The sequence below is a fragment of the Grus americana genome, chromosome 12, assembly GCF_028858705.1.
Source record: "Grus americana isolate bGruAme1 chromosome 12, bGruAme1.mat, whole genome shotgun sequence".
Taxonomy (NCBI): Eukaryota; Metazoa; Chordata; class Aves; order Gruiformes; family Gruidae; genus Grus; species Grus americana.
Genome location: NC_072863.1, coordinates 9,864,536 through 9,878,889, shown reverse-complemented (window position 1 = coordinate 9,878,889; position 14,354 = coordinate 9,864,536). Strand labels below are relative to the sequence as shown.

The 14,354-nt window shown below is 38.5% G+C and overlaps 1 protein-coding gene across 12 annotated transcripts in view; it reads right to left on the bottom strand.

The window, feature by feature from the left end:
• Positions 1-14,354, bottom strand: part of KLHL13 (kelch like family member 13) — a 92,507-nt gene that overhangs the window by 8,601 nt on the left and 69,552 nt on the right. For all 12 annotated transcript variants that reach the window (XM_054840069.1, XM_054840071.1, XM_054840065.1 and 9 more), the window contains 2 exons: positions 8,200-8,995; positions 143-256 (listed from right to left, as the gene is read on the bottom strand). In XM_054840069.1, coding sequence (XP_054696044.1) covers positions 143-256; positions 8,200-8,995 — 910 coding nt within the window. The remainder of the gene's footprint in view (positions 1-142; positions 257-8,199; positions 8,996-14,354) is intronic.

Here is a 14,354-nt window from a genome sequence, read left to right as displayed (position 1 = left end):
CTTCATATGAATTTGCATCACTGCTTATACCATGGCAAACCTATTGCAACCAGAGACTAATTTTTATTGTCTCCCACTGAAATCGGAAAAGTTAGATTAGTAAGTGTTTAATAAAAATGATACGATCATATGAATCATTTACCTGAAATATACATTAATCCCCCATAGACAGTTCCAGCATGACCATAGTGGGGTTCATTCATTTTTGCCACGTAGCTCCATTCATTCATTCTGGGATTGTAACATTCCACAGTGGCTGTTTAAAACAAATGAGAATATAAAAATGTTGAAGCTAGCATGGCAGTCTGAGCACAGTAGCAGTGGCAGTAATTTATTCACAAACAGAGGAAGTATCAATGGGAAACGTTCAGCTGAGAAAGTGTCAAGGGAATTATTGAGCATTATGTCGAGAGACAATACAGAAAAACTTCAATCTTCGTCCCAGAGGAACAAAGAGGAAGAAAAAACCTTCTTGCCTTCCTCTTGTCTCATTCCCATTCCTGCTTGACACACAACCTGCCCCGGCTCACGAACCCTGCCGGAGGTACAGCGAGAATGGCAACAAAGCTGGGTGAACTCAGCTTATCTACCCTTTCCTCTTGTACAATTCCCTTCAGTGTCTGCTGCAGAGAGGGAATAAACTTAAAACCCATCTCAAAGAGCATCAATACATCTGGCAACTAGAACATTTTTCTCAGACCCATTTCTTCAGCAACAACCCACCCATGCAGAAAATCAGGCTAGATTTTCTTCTTGGTATTTTGCATTGAAATGGTCCTGTGCCCTCAAAAGGGGGCAGCAATTGTTGACTAATTTTCTATTGTCTTGCAATGTTTTAAGTACTTGCACATCAACATAGAGCACAGCCTGTGCAAGTCACTAATTCAAACAGTTTACAAGAGCCCAGGTTTTAAAAAAATACATCACTGAATCTCGAATGGAGACAAGCAGTGCCTGTGTCAATACACTGCTCCATTTCTGCAGTTTTCTTTGTGAATTGGAATGTTAAAATGATCAAAGGTTTTATCAAATCAGAAATCACAGAGGTTAGTAGAAGTTAAAAAGAAACTCAGAGCCCAGGTGTCCTTGCAGAAAGGATTTCTGAGAAGGAAGCATTTCTCTTCAAAGTGGGATGGAAGAGGTGTAAGGTTGCAGGAAAAGGGATATGCAATAAGCACAAAGACTACAAAACAGATTTAATAATGGATCTGAGCAAGCTGTAGAGACTGGCAGCTTGAGTAGTACAATATGACCAGAGGGGCAAGAGATCCTGAAAAACCTTGTAATATAGCAACCTTACGATGCACAAAGCAATTATCAATAATTGTGTTATCTTAAAGACAAATTAAATCTCATTTTAAATAATTAAAATTAGGCATCAGATTCTAATGCTTGTTATACAGTGCTTAATCTCTGAAGAGAGATGTTTATGAACTATGTGTACAAAATTGAATCTGTCTTTGAAATATGGTATTTTACTTGTTCTAAGAAGAAGCTTTTTATCTAATCAAGGGTAGAAAAATCTGAGCCAGCTCTATGGAATCAGTGATGGTGACTTACAAACCACGATTACACATCAACTGAAAGAGACAAAAAAAGAAGCTGAGAAACTTGACATTTTAAAGGCAGAAGCTAGTTAGTGTTAGTATAAGCCTGCAGAATTAGCAGTACTGGCCAGGCCAGTAAAGGACATCAATCAGTAACACTCGTACAGTGACCATAAGATATCCCAATATAGAAAAAATTCTGTATTGCACGTGAGAATTGCTAAACTGTTACAGCACATTGGATTTTCTTCAGCTTTTCCCCATCCAGAGCTGAAATTTAAATTTAAGAAATACAGAAAAGTGGTGGTCATGAACATTAAGTTCATGATATAAAGCAAAATCCACTAAATTCCTGTTTCTTTCAAAACAAATTCTATACCTTGATCCGTAAGTATGAAATGATTAATTTCACATTCTTGAAATTGTTTAGTAACGACAGCCTGAAATGCTTCTGGTTTTGTAAGAGTGGCTTGCACACATACTCCCAGTTACACCAGCCATCTCGGGGCCTCATAAGATGGGTAAAAAATAAAAAACTGATGCAAAGTAACTGAAGACAAGTGTCTCTATACACTACTGTTGGTATGCCAAATTTGTGATTTAAAAATCCTGCTCAATATAATATGGGCAAGTTCTAAGGTTTACTTTAAGAAATCAGTCCTTCACTAAACACTTTTCCTACAATCTAGCCTTCTTGTCACTGCATTTCCTACCTCAGCCTTTTGAAACGAGCCTCGAGCTGCCTTTCACATCACACACATGTACAGGTAGATACAAGTCTGCATACGAAATGGCATTCAAGCATTCTTCTAGAATGAAAATTTTTAAAGTCAGGCTTGATTTTTTTTTTTTTAATCAAGTCAAAAATCTCTTTAAAAAAATTGGCATTTTTCCCATTTGATATCCTGCAGACTTTGTATATCCATCAAGGACTTACATGGCCATAATGCCAGTGAATGCTAGAGACAGTGTGGTGCTCAAATAAAGGTATAAGCACAAAGAATTGATTCCACAAATTACACCTAAAATTAAATCTGAATTGTATTTCTGTGTGCTGCCATATTGACACCATGTGCAGTATTTGCCCAATCCCCAAATAAACCCATGCTCTTTTTTGTATAAACGTATTCATCCATTCCAGTAGTCTTCTAAAAAGGAAAGCTCCTTTCTACTCCGCTCTATTTAGCAATCAGAAGAAAACAAAGATGTGCAGAAATTTCAAGGACAGAAAAAACCAGATTTGATGCACAAGTAATTATAGCTGTCCCAGTTCTACCCTGACAGCAGACCCTTCTGACCTGCTGTTCTCTGCTATGCTGGACTGAAATCATCGTTCTACTTGCTTTCACAAAAACAAAGGGATCCTTCCTCCCATGGCACTTCCACTCTGTGCTGAGGTGAGGAACTTAAATTTCTAATACAGTGTAAGGACAGGAAGAGCAGAGTATGTGCAAAGCCATCGCAAAGCCAGCAGCAACCAGATTAACATGGCATTTCACACTGGTTTATCTCACTCTGCACTACGGATTGCATTCAAGAAAGAAACTATGGCCAAAAGATCACTTTAGCAACAGAAGATAAAACATGCAGGAATTGGCATACATTACAGCCATTTCTATCACCACGTTGTAAAGACATTAGTTATCTAAGAAAGGATGCTATTGACGCCAAGATCCCTTTCTGATGTGGTTTCAAAGTTCTCTCAAACATCACCAGTAAAGCTAAAGTACTGTTTGACGGTATTTCAGACAAATCTCACATCTACCATACTCTAAAACAAAGCTAATTATTTCCCAGCTGAAGAAACCCTACTGTTCAGTTTGGTGGTTCTGCGTAGTTGTTTCCCTGTTTCCTTACAAGGTGATTCAATTTCTCTCTTCTAACAAGATCTCCCTCTGCACTGAAAAGGAAAAAATATACAAAATTCCAGCTATTAAAGGTGCACATCAATTTAAGAGAGGCATCAGGATGTTCTATACCTCATCACCAGACAGAGCACAACTCACAAAGCACTCAAAGGAACTGTGACTTTACTGAACCTAAGTATACATTCTATATAGCACGAGACTAATGGATTAATTTTCCCAACAACATGAATGATTCAAATCAGGCTTTATTTATGTTTAACAGTGGAACTTCTGATCTGTTCATTACCATAATCCAGGGAAGACAGGCCTCATTTTAATAGAATTAAGCAATCTCAAAAAGACACAAAGCTTTGGCAGTCCCAAGGGATGCTCAGTCTGCACTCATTTTATAGTGCCATCTGTGATGCTATTTGAGGAGTATACAGATATTTACCACTTCTGTCAGTAGCTTCTAATGTGTCTTGAGGTTTATTACAGCAGCACTTAGCAACTGTGTGTGAATGTCCCAAAAACTCAAGATCTTGATTTTGTTATATTATTTCTATAATACAGCTTGCTTCTGTAGAACTCAAAGCTGACTTGGTTAAATTAAACACAGCTCTGAGTAATTTTGTCCCTAGCATAGCAAGGAGCCACTTCAAAATAATCTCCTATGCAAGACGTCCTCCAGTTCACGCTTTGGTTTGATATTCACAGTACTACACAGAAAGCCCAACTGGGTAATGATACATATTCTTCTTCTTAACTAACAACATTTTATATATATATTATATAGACTCACAAGAGAAGTTTTTACATAAATAAGTTGTTTGAATTGAGGGTTAAGTATCATAGAGGGCATCTGGAAAATAAACGCCTTCCCATTTGTTGGGCATGTAACTGTCCTGCCCTGGAAGTCTTCTCTTTCCGTCTTTATTGCAGCATGATAATGAAGGTAACAATGAATCTGTGGTTTAGTCACAACCCAACATCCCCTAAAGTGCTTAGGAAAAGCCCATATATAAAAATCTCAAACTCCACTCGAGCCTATCAACAGCAGTGCCTGAAGTATCCGGAAAGTACCTAACTGCACAAATTTTTCTAATGCTTAAAGGCACAGCTTCTGTCATCGCCGTCAAGCACCACAACTGAACACTTCCACGAGCAGCTACAAAAAGCTGTTTGTCTGAGAAAACAGTAGCCAGTGCTCTGCACAACAGCACAGCTGGAAATTGCCAGTGAGCTCTGCTCATGAGTATCTCTGTGAACCACACCTGGTTTTCTCTTTGTCTCCTTTTCCAAAAAGTCTTGCCTTTTGCACACCTGCCTTCTCCAGGCTGGTCTCCTGCTTGTGCCAGAGTGCTGTTCTCCCTGCCTTCTGGGAAAGCCTTCGGCAGGTGCCTGCTTTGGCATTTAAAAAGAACCGACCAAAATTATGTACAACCCTTCTAGGAGTGGTGCATGCTTCTGCACAGCCCTCAGTTGTCACAGGGTTGAAAAAATCCGAATTATAATTTCATAATTCAGTACCTTTCAAAGACATATTTAGCATATTCCAATGTATGTACCACATACATGCAAATTCACCTGTACTCACCAATGAACCAAACTTTTTCAGTGACATGCACTGTTAAAGCAGTAGCTGTTTATTACTGCTAAAGCACATCCTACTGCAGTAGAAAGGAGTATTTACAAAGTTCTCAGAAGATTAAACATTTGAAAACTGCTTGGGGAAGGCTTGATAGAGATCCTCAAAAAAGTATAATTGTTATTCCAGTGAATGTCAGGAGAAAAAAAAATAATAAAGAAACTCATTTTAGCAACTTTAATCCTTTGGCCCTTTTCCATAAGAGCTGATCTTCTGGAAAGCTGAATTCAGGTTTTGGGAATTTTTCCTCTCTAACAACAGATTGAAATTAGTTTGAACCCAAGGGCAACTTCTCTAATACCTGTCCAACACACATTTGACCTTCTCTTCTATGAAAAGCTTGAGAGTTTTTCTCATCTGAAGAGAATGGGAAGTTTAAGCTGGATTTCATCTTTTGGCTGTCAAGGTTTATGAAAGAAACATGAAAATGAAAAGTGACTTGCCTCACAATTAACAAGAAAAGAAACTGAAGCCCCAAATCAAAGCATCAGACAGCTACAATATTTAGCATTTATAGAGTGCTCTTCCCACTGAACAATCCAATGACATTTTTCAGGTCTGTGTGGAAATCATTGCAGCATTTTAATGATATCTTTACAGAAGAATTTTAGACAGGTGATAGATTTTGTATTTTAATTAAACCTGCAGAAAAGTTGAGGTCAGCAGAACAAGACTGCTTGATCTAATTTAAGAAAAACACCGCACTTAAAGACTTGTTGTACACACAGGTTGCACTTGCTTAGTGACAGTATTATTTCATATTGATTTTGTTAGACTTGCAACTTTCTCACCAACATTCTTATACCCATACTCTGTTTCGATGGCACAGTACACAAGGACAGCAATCTGATTATCTGCTATTAATTCATACCATTAGAAAATAGTTCAATGAAAGTCAGGGTTTCTGATACTCAAGATAAAGATCAATACACATTAGTTTGTACATTTGGTCTTTTACAGGGTGTTAAGCTTGCTTTTAGAATGTATTTTCAGGGAGATAGAGTGACATGTAAGAGAAACTCTGAAAACCTCGGGATCTGCATCAGAAAATGGCTAAGGAAAACAAATTATTGCAAAAGAGTTTCCCATGTTTTTTGGAAACAGGAAACATTTTTTATATCTCATTTCATCAAACATTAGAATGGATTTTAAACTTCTAGCAAAACTAGCCCAGTTTTGTGTAGTGGAAACAATATACTATATGTTTCCTAAGAAAGTTTGCAATATGATCATGAAAAAGCGTGTATGTGAACAACTGAGATGCATTAATTAAAAAGTCACAGATGCTGCAGCACAAATTAGGCTTTGTATTGTTTCAGTTAAACATATTTCTCACTGCATTTGAAGATACTGGTGTATTTCTGAAAAGCAAATCTTAGCAGCACAAGATACTGCTGCAAAGACTTAATATGACACGGTTAAGTATTGGGCTGAAAGCAGCAAACAAAATAATGAAATGTTACATCTGGTTTAGATATAATATTATGCTAAAGTTCCAAGCATGATCACTGTAACATTTCAATTTTAAAGCACAGACAAATTTATCAATTGAATGTACTCTCCCAGACTTGACTGCAAATGCTAACCACCATGGCTCTGGAAAATACAATGGATTAATACAGGCCATCCTCTACAGACTTTTGTTAAATTAAAAGTTACCACATATTTATTTGTTTCCAACCATCTTAATTCCCTGAAATTGATTTTAATGTTTGTTTTTGTCAAGTAAAATGAATCATCATTTGCAAGGGGAGGAAAAAGGGAGGCAGCAGGACAGAATCATTCATATTATGGAATGGCTTGGGTTGGAAGGGACCTCAAAGACCATCTAGTTCCAACCCCCCTGCCATGGGCAGGGACACCCTCCACTAGACCACGTTGCCCAAAGCCCCATCCAACCTGGCCTTGAACACTTCCAGGGATGGGGCATCCACAGCTTCTCTGGGCAACCTGTGCCAGTACCTCACCACCCTCACAGGGAAGAATTTCTTCCTAATATCTAATCTAAATTGACCCTCCTTCAGCTTAAACCCATGACCCCTTGTCCTGTCACTACACTCCCTCATCATCTTTCCTGTAGGCCCCTTTAGGTACTGGAAAGTCACAATTAGGTCTCCCCAGAGCCTTCTTTTCTCCAGGCTGAACAACCCCAACTCTCTCAGCCTGTCCTCATAGCAGAGGTGCTCCAGCCCTCCAATCAGCTTCTTGGCCTCCTCTGGACTCACTCCAGCAGCTCCATGTCCTTCTTATGTTGGGGGCCCCAGAGCTGGACACAGTACTCCAGGTGGGGTCTCACAAGAGCAGAGTAGAGGGGCAGGATCACCTCCCTTGACCTGCTGGTCATGCTTTTTTTGATGCAGCCCAGGACACGATTGGCTTTCTGGGCTGCAAGTGCACACTGCCGGCTCATGTTGAGCTTCTTGTCCACCAACACCTCTAAGTCCTTCTCCTCAGGGCTGCTCTCAATCCATTCTCCACCCAGCCTGTAGTTGTGCTTGGCATATTCCTAAAGTTTATTAAATAAAGTTAACTACGTAATCACAAGATCACAGGCAAAATATAGCATTTTTAGTAACCAAAAAGTTCAGAATGTCAGGAGATCTGAATCTCACTGATCTGTGAGTGAAACAAATCACTCAGTCATTAGTTCTCTTAAAAAAAAAAAAAAAAAAAGACTAGCATTTCAAAATTACTATTCCAGAAAATCTGCATCTTTTAAAATGCAACCTTCATTCAACAGTGAGTTTCAGTTAGAAAGTCATGTATCCCTTAAGAGTGAAAAGAGTGGGTTTGGTTTCTCAGCTTAAGTAATGATTTTTTTTTTATATAGTTGTGTTTTTTTATATATATATATACACACACTTACACAGATAGACACACATGCTTACTTCATGTTTGATGATAATGGTGAAGACATTGGATATTATGCATTAATACACAAGAGACATGTATTTGGAATTTTTTTTTGTGGAAGCCCTTCTAAAATTAACTGCTAATAGTATCCAGACAAATTTCTCTATGCATTTGTAGTATTTCCAGAAAGAAGCTGCACGCCAACAACTTCAACTTGTTTCCTCTCCACCCATTCATAGGGCAGCATAGTATTTCAAGGCCTAAAAAGCAAGGCAAGAAGCCATGCTTCAGGAGAAGCACTCACCTAGCTCACCCGCTGCATTTCGACCACCGACTGCATACAAATGTCCTTTGAGGGCACTTAGGTGGAAGAAGGTGCGCTTCTCATTTAAAGATGCGACTTGCATCCACTTGTTGTAGCGAGGATCAAACCTAAAGACCGTGTCAACCGCCGTCTTTCCTTTCGTGTCATAATTGCTCTGGCCCCCAACTACGTAAAGAAAGTTTCCAATCACAGCGATGCCATGCTGGTACCTTGGTGCATCCATGGGAGCTAAGGATTTCCATTCATGGGCCTTTTCATCATACATCCGTAACTCCTTGCTGACAACCAGCTGCTGCCTCAGCACTCCCCCCAACGTCACCAAGTGAGTACTGTCTGACCGAATGGCAGTTCTCTCCGACTGCATAACCGGTTGCATGTATGGCATCATTTGGTAATTGCTGGCTTCCAAAAGCAAGTTTACACAGGTATTGTCAGTTCTCATGAAGTCCACTGTTTGAACGTAGTTAATAAGATCCTGGGGTGTCATCAGCGGAAACCTGATGTTCTTCATTAGCTTTGCAGCGTACTCCATCCGAGGCTCCTCATACCGTAGCCAGCGACAAGCTGCCTTGAAGAGTTCGAGTTCAGTGCAGTGCTTAAGGCTATTACTTGAAAGCACAAAGGCAAGACGTTCAAAGGGGAGTTTCACAAATTCACCAGTACTTAATAATGCAGGGAAGTTCTTCAGGATGAAATTATTAACATATTTATCCACTTCTGTGAGATTGTATGTGTTGGCAATTCGCCCAACCTCAACACAGTTTTCCAACGAAACCTATTAGGTAAACAGAAAGAGGAATCAAAACACTTTCTTAATTTGGCATCTAAATGATAATGTAGAATTTAATGAATACTATAGAATCAGCAATATTTCGTCATTTCACAGTGCTCAAGGTGATTTGCACATAAGCAAATAAATATTCAATGTGATGTACATATTCATGACTGCAAGGGGAGACCCAATGTATTCCTTATTTTGAAGGCAGAAATGAGACAAGTAACAAGCAGATAGCATATATTAATTGTGTCAAATACATTATACAATGATGATACATAGCAATTATACAGCACTTCATCTTTGAAAAGCTCCGCAAACATCTTCGTAGGAAAGACGCGTGGAAAATACAGTTAAGAGAGGTGATCAGCCCAAGATTACAGAAAATAATGCAAAAGTAGGTCTTGCCATTAGACATTTTCTAACATCATTAAAATTATATTGTCATAATGCAGCCAAAGAGAATGGTACAGCCACCTCTCCAATGCTACATATTTCAGACAATTTACAGTGTTCAATCCCATGAATACATTCCTTAGGAACAAACAAAAGTGGATCTTTAGTAAATCAAGGTGGTGCTCTTACAGAATATGTTCAAAATGAAATACATGTCCAAAAATAAGATAAAGGTAGTGATTTTAATGTTTTTATCTATTTTTTTTAATAAAATAATGAACCTAGGAGGATTTCCCCTAGAAATATCCAGCACATGAAATGTTTTAGCAGTATGGATTATACCCTAATCTATTTCAATACTTGAGTGACCATATCTTGATAACTATCTCTTTTACACTGTTGCTGTATCTGCCTTTCTTATATCTTTGGCTCCTAAATTTCTGAGGTCACTTGGGATCCAAGGCAGAGGGAGGAAGAAAGATAGCAGGGATGGGACATAACTTAAAGTGGGTCTCCAGTGAACATGGCCAATTCATTTCAGCAAGCTCTATGGTACATATGCAAAGCAAGTCAATTTTTCAAATGCTTCTTGCTGAGAATTGTAGCTTTTTTGCATTCAATCCTTATTCTAACCCAAGTTTCATTTACACATGCCTTCTAGACTCTCTGCATATCAGTCCTACTCAATGTCGACAATTTCCACAACTTTGTGATTCTCATTATATTTGTAATGCCAAAGAATTTAAGCTTCCAAATCTCATGGTTATTTTTAAAAAGATTATAAAGATTGAGGACTATGACCTGATTGCAGCCTAAGAATTCAAAAACCTTCAAATGACCTTCTGGTCATGACAGATTACAAGATTTTAATACTGTATAACTCAATCTGATCATTGCCCTTTAATACTAGACAATTCAAAAGTCTAATGAGTATGGGAACAGGAGGGTTTTTTTAATTCACTAGAAATTGATCCAACTTGCCCTAGAGTTAAGATCTGCAGTCATCCAAAGTCTTCATTCACACATCCTGAAACACCTTCTTACAGCCAAAGGTTCCAAATCTTATTCTTCATCTCCAGGAACACTAATCCTGTAACCAGGTTCTATCTATAAGATGAACGTGTGGCAGACTGTCAGGAATTCTATTATGAAAATATCTGTGCAATGCATACATGGAAATTATTTTTGTATTACAAGACAGACCACATTGTTTATATCAAAATATCATCACATGAGCTAGCAATGACCTATAAAATATTCTCTGATGCTTAAGAAACATTTTTTCTTCTTTTGACTGTTTTTGAAAGTATCAAACTAATTTCTGTACATTTTCTTTTAGGATTTTTAATTTACATAAATTAATTGCATACTGAAGTAACAGCATACCTTAAATTAAGTAAATGAAGCAGGACATTCTTACTTCTAAAATTTCTTTCAAGTTGTATAATAAAAATAAAGCAACAGAAAAAACACCCCTTAACAAACAGCTGACAGTATATCACAAATCATAACTCTTGCTATAAAGTTATTGTATTTAAAAACTACTTTGGAATAAATTTACTGGCATCAAAGTACAGAGATGCAGCATTTTCCCCATATTAAGGTAAGCAGAAATATATTCTTGCATACAGAAAAGGCATGCTCGGAAGTTAAAAGATCAAAGCAAAAAAGGTACAGATTATGTACCACTGGTACATGGTGTTCAGGTTGCAATGAAGTATTTAGAATATTGTAGAACGCATACCAGTTATCAAGTGCCCAGCATGCATCTCGTTGATGTATTATAACTGTGTTACACTGTAAGATATCTATGCAATTGAATATATTCCTGGAATGCTTACATTTGAGAAATTTGTCAACACATTACACACTTTTAATGACTGATGAACATGACATCAGCAGTTTCCAGTAACCCCCTAATTCTCAGAAAATTTACCTTATACTGCCTTAATTAATCCATTGGACTCGTGCTGCACTCAGGTTTCAATTTTTTCCATACTACGATTGCAAGTACTCCCCATTACGTTTACGAGAGTGTGCACTTCGGCTTACCAACAATTAAGTATTTTATTAAAGGTTACTTTTCCTTGGCAAAAGTACTATTACCAATTTTACTGTGCTCTAAGATAACAATCAATGTATCAGACTAAATTATATTGCAAAGGTTTCAGTCATAAAAATAGATTCTTAAGTCCTGAGCCAAAAAATAGTCCTTCAGCAGAATGAAATGCAAAAGTTAACTTTTACTTAAATATTCAAAGTTGGACAGCGTTAAAGTACAATAATGCTATTTAAACACTTCAGTACTTAAGTTACTCAAGTGTGGATTTTCAAAAAAACAGTTTGACTTATGCTATGGTACTTATGAGAGGCACAGAAACGGTTCTCTATGGAAGTCAGTCAATCAGGAGCTCATCAACGAAGAGAAGGAACCATTACTTCTGGAAATCCCACTAAAGTGAACGGGAGGAATGGAAGTGTCAGACTGGCTGTACAGTGAATCCAGTAGCTAGTAAAGATAGTCAGATAGAAAGAGCTAAAAGCCATAACTGGTCAAACAGCTAAGCAACTTCATAAGAAATCAAGAATCTTAAATCAACCCTATTTTACTTGGGCTTTGACTACTGAGCAGAGCTACTCATTCACATTACTCATTGTAATTGCTCTTTACAAAGCAGAAGTAAAAGTTCCAGAAAAGACTAAAAAGGCTTTTCAAAAAAGAAAGGTCAAGCACAGGACAGTATTATTACAGCCTGAAAAACCAAATGCAAAAGCCAAAAGTACTTTCTTGACAAAGCAGTTGACTTAAGCACAACTACAGGCTGGGTGGAGAATGGATTGAGAGCAGCCCTGAGGAGAAGGACTTAGAGGTGTTGGTGGACAAGAAGCTCAACATGAGCCGGCAGTGTGCACTTGCAGCCCAGAAAGCCAATCGTGTCCTGGGCTGCATCAAAAAAAGCATGACCAGCAGGTCAAGGGAGGTGATCCTGCCCCTCTACTCTGCTCTTGTGAGACCCCACCTGGAGTACTGTGTCCAGCTCTGGGGCCCCCAACATAAGAAGGACATGGAGCTGCTGGAGTGAGTCCAGAGGAGGCCAAGAAGCTGATTGGAGGGCTGGAGCACCTCTGCTATGAGGACAGGCTGAGAGAGTTGGGGTTGTTCAGCCTGGAGAAAAGAAGGCTCTGGGGAGACCTAATTGTGACTTTCCAGTACCTGAAGGGGCCTACAGGAAAGATGGTGAGGGACTGTTTATCAGGGAGTGTAGTGACAGGACAAGGGATCATGGGTTTAAGCTGAAGGAGGGTCAATTTAGATTAGATATTAGGAAGAAATTCTTCCCTGTGAGGGTGGTGAGGCACTGGCACAGGTTGCCCAGAGAAGCTGTGGATGCCCCATCCCTGGAAGTGTTCAAGGCCGGGTTGGATGGGGCTGTGGGCAGCATGGTCTAGTGGAGGGTGTCCCTGCCCATGGCAGGGGGGTTGGAACTAGATGGTCTTTGAGGTCCCTTCCAACCCAAATCTTTCTATGATTCTATTCTGTGACTTCATTCTTTGAGATTTTGAAGCAATCACTTCCAAATCTCTGGTAAAAACTTCATTGACTATAAAATATTAAAAAGCCGGCCACAGAGCAAAATGATTGCAAGCATGAGAACCCTGGAGCACAAATCAGGACAAATAACATGCACAGAAAATGAAGTCCTCAAGCCAATGCCTCAACATTTAGGCATTTTCTTTTGTTTCAATGACTGTTAGACATTGAAGCACTTAACATGATGTTTCAAAGGCTCTAAGTTTAAAAGAGCTTACATTCCCCTGAAATCCTCAATTTTTCTGTTGGGTCCCAGAAATAACAAAGTAGTAATTTGACCAGTTCAGGGAGGGGGGAATCAATTGTATCCCCAAAGTAGTAATTTGACCAGTTCAGGGAGGGGGGAATCAATTGTATCCCCATGTTAGAAAAGGTGAATTTCGGGTGGCTGGCAGAGCTGGCCTCGGCGTCAGATCCCACGCTCCCACAAAACTGAGCCCATCTTGCTCCATCCTCAGTTAAACAAATTCTTGTGACAAGACAGGACTTCCAAATATTGAGACCTCAATATTTGACAATTTGCTAGTTACTACAAAAATTTAAAGCACAGAATTATAGAAGGAATAAAATTTTCTTATGAAGCTATATGAAAGGTACAGCTAAGACATTAATTTTCAGTGTTTTGGAATGTTTTCTTTAATCACAGTGTAACAGTCCCTTCCCCATTAACCTGTGATTTTCCCCTGAGTGCTGTAATTTACTTGGATAGGTTTCTCATCTTTCTCCATTTTGTACACTGCTGCTACTTCTGCAAAAACATTACTGTGTGTTCTGTAGCACTCACTACTCTGAAACCACTCCCATGGCATTTTTATTAATTGTAATTACACTATGGCTCATTTAGATGTGAACCTGGGAGTAGTCCCAGTCTATCGTATAGCTGTAAATATTTAATGCCAATACTAAAAATAAGACTGAAAACATCTTAGGAAGTATTCCAGTGTTTCTCTGGGAGTCTGGCTGCAGAGGAAAGATTATCAGAGCAATGGGCTACTTGACAGGAGGAGGATAAATACAGAACAAATAAAAAACCACTTACAAGTCAGGTACAACATATACCATTCTTTGAAGGTCTCACTATTTTTTACACAAATTAAGTGTTACCTTAAGCTTATGTTTTTCTTTGTAAATATTTCCGATACCCTCTTATGAAGTAACACAGTTACATTATGCTTTACATAAACTGACTTCTATAATCTCTTTAATAATGGACTCCCTAGACAATTTAAAGACAATTCAGTATTCTATGATTGTCTGGGAATGGTTACATCAGCTCTCAGATGCTGCTCTCAGCTAATTTCAGTAGAAATAAGCTCAAGACTTGCTCAGAGAACTCATTTAAATTACAGAAATGCTACTTCAAGAATGGAG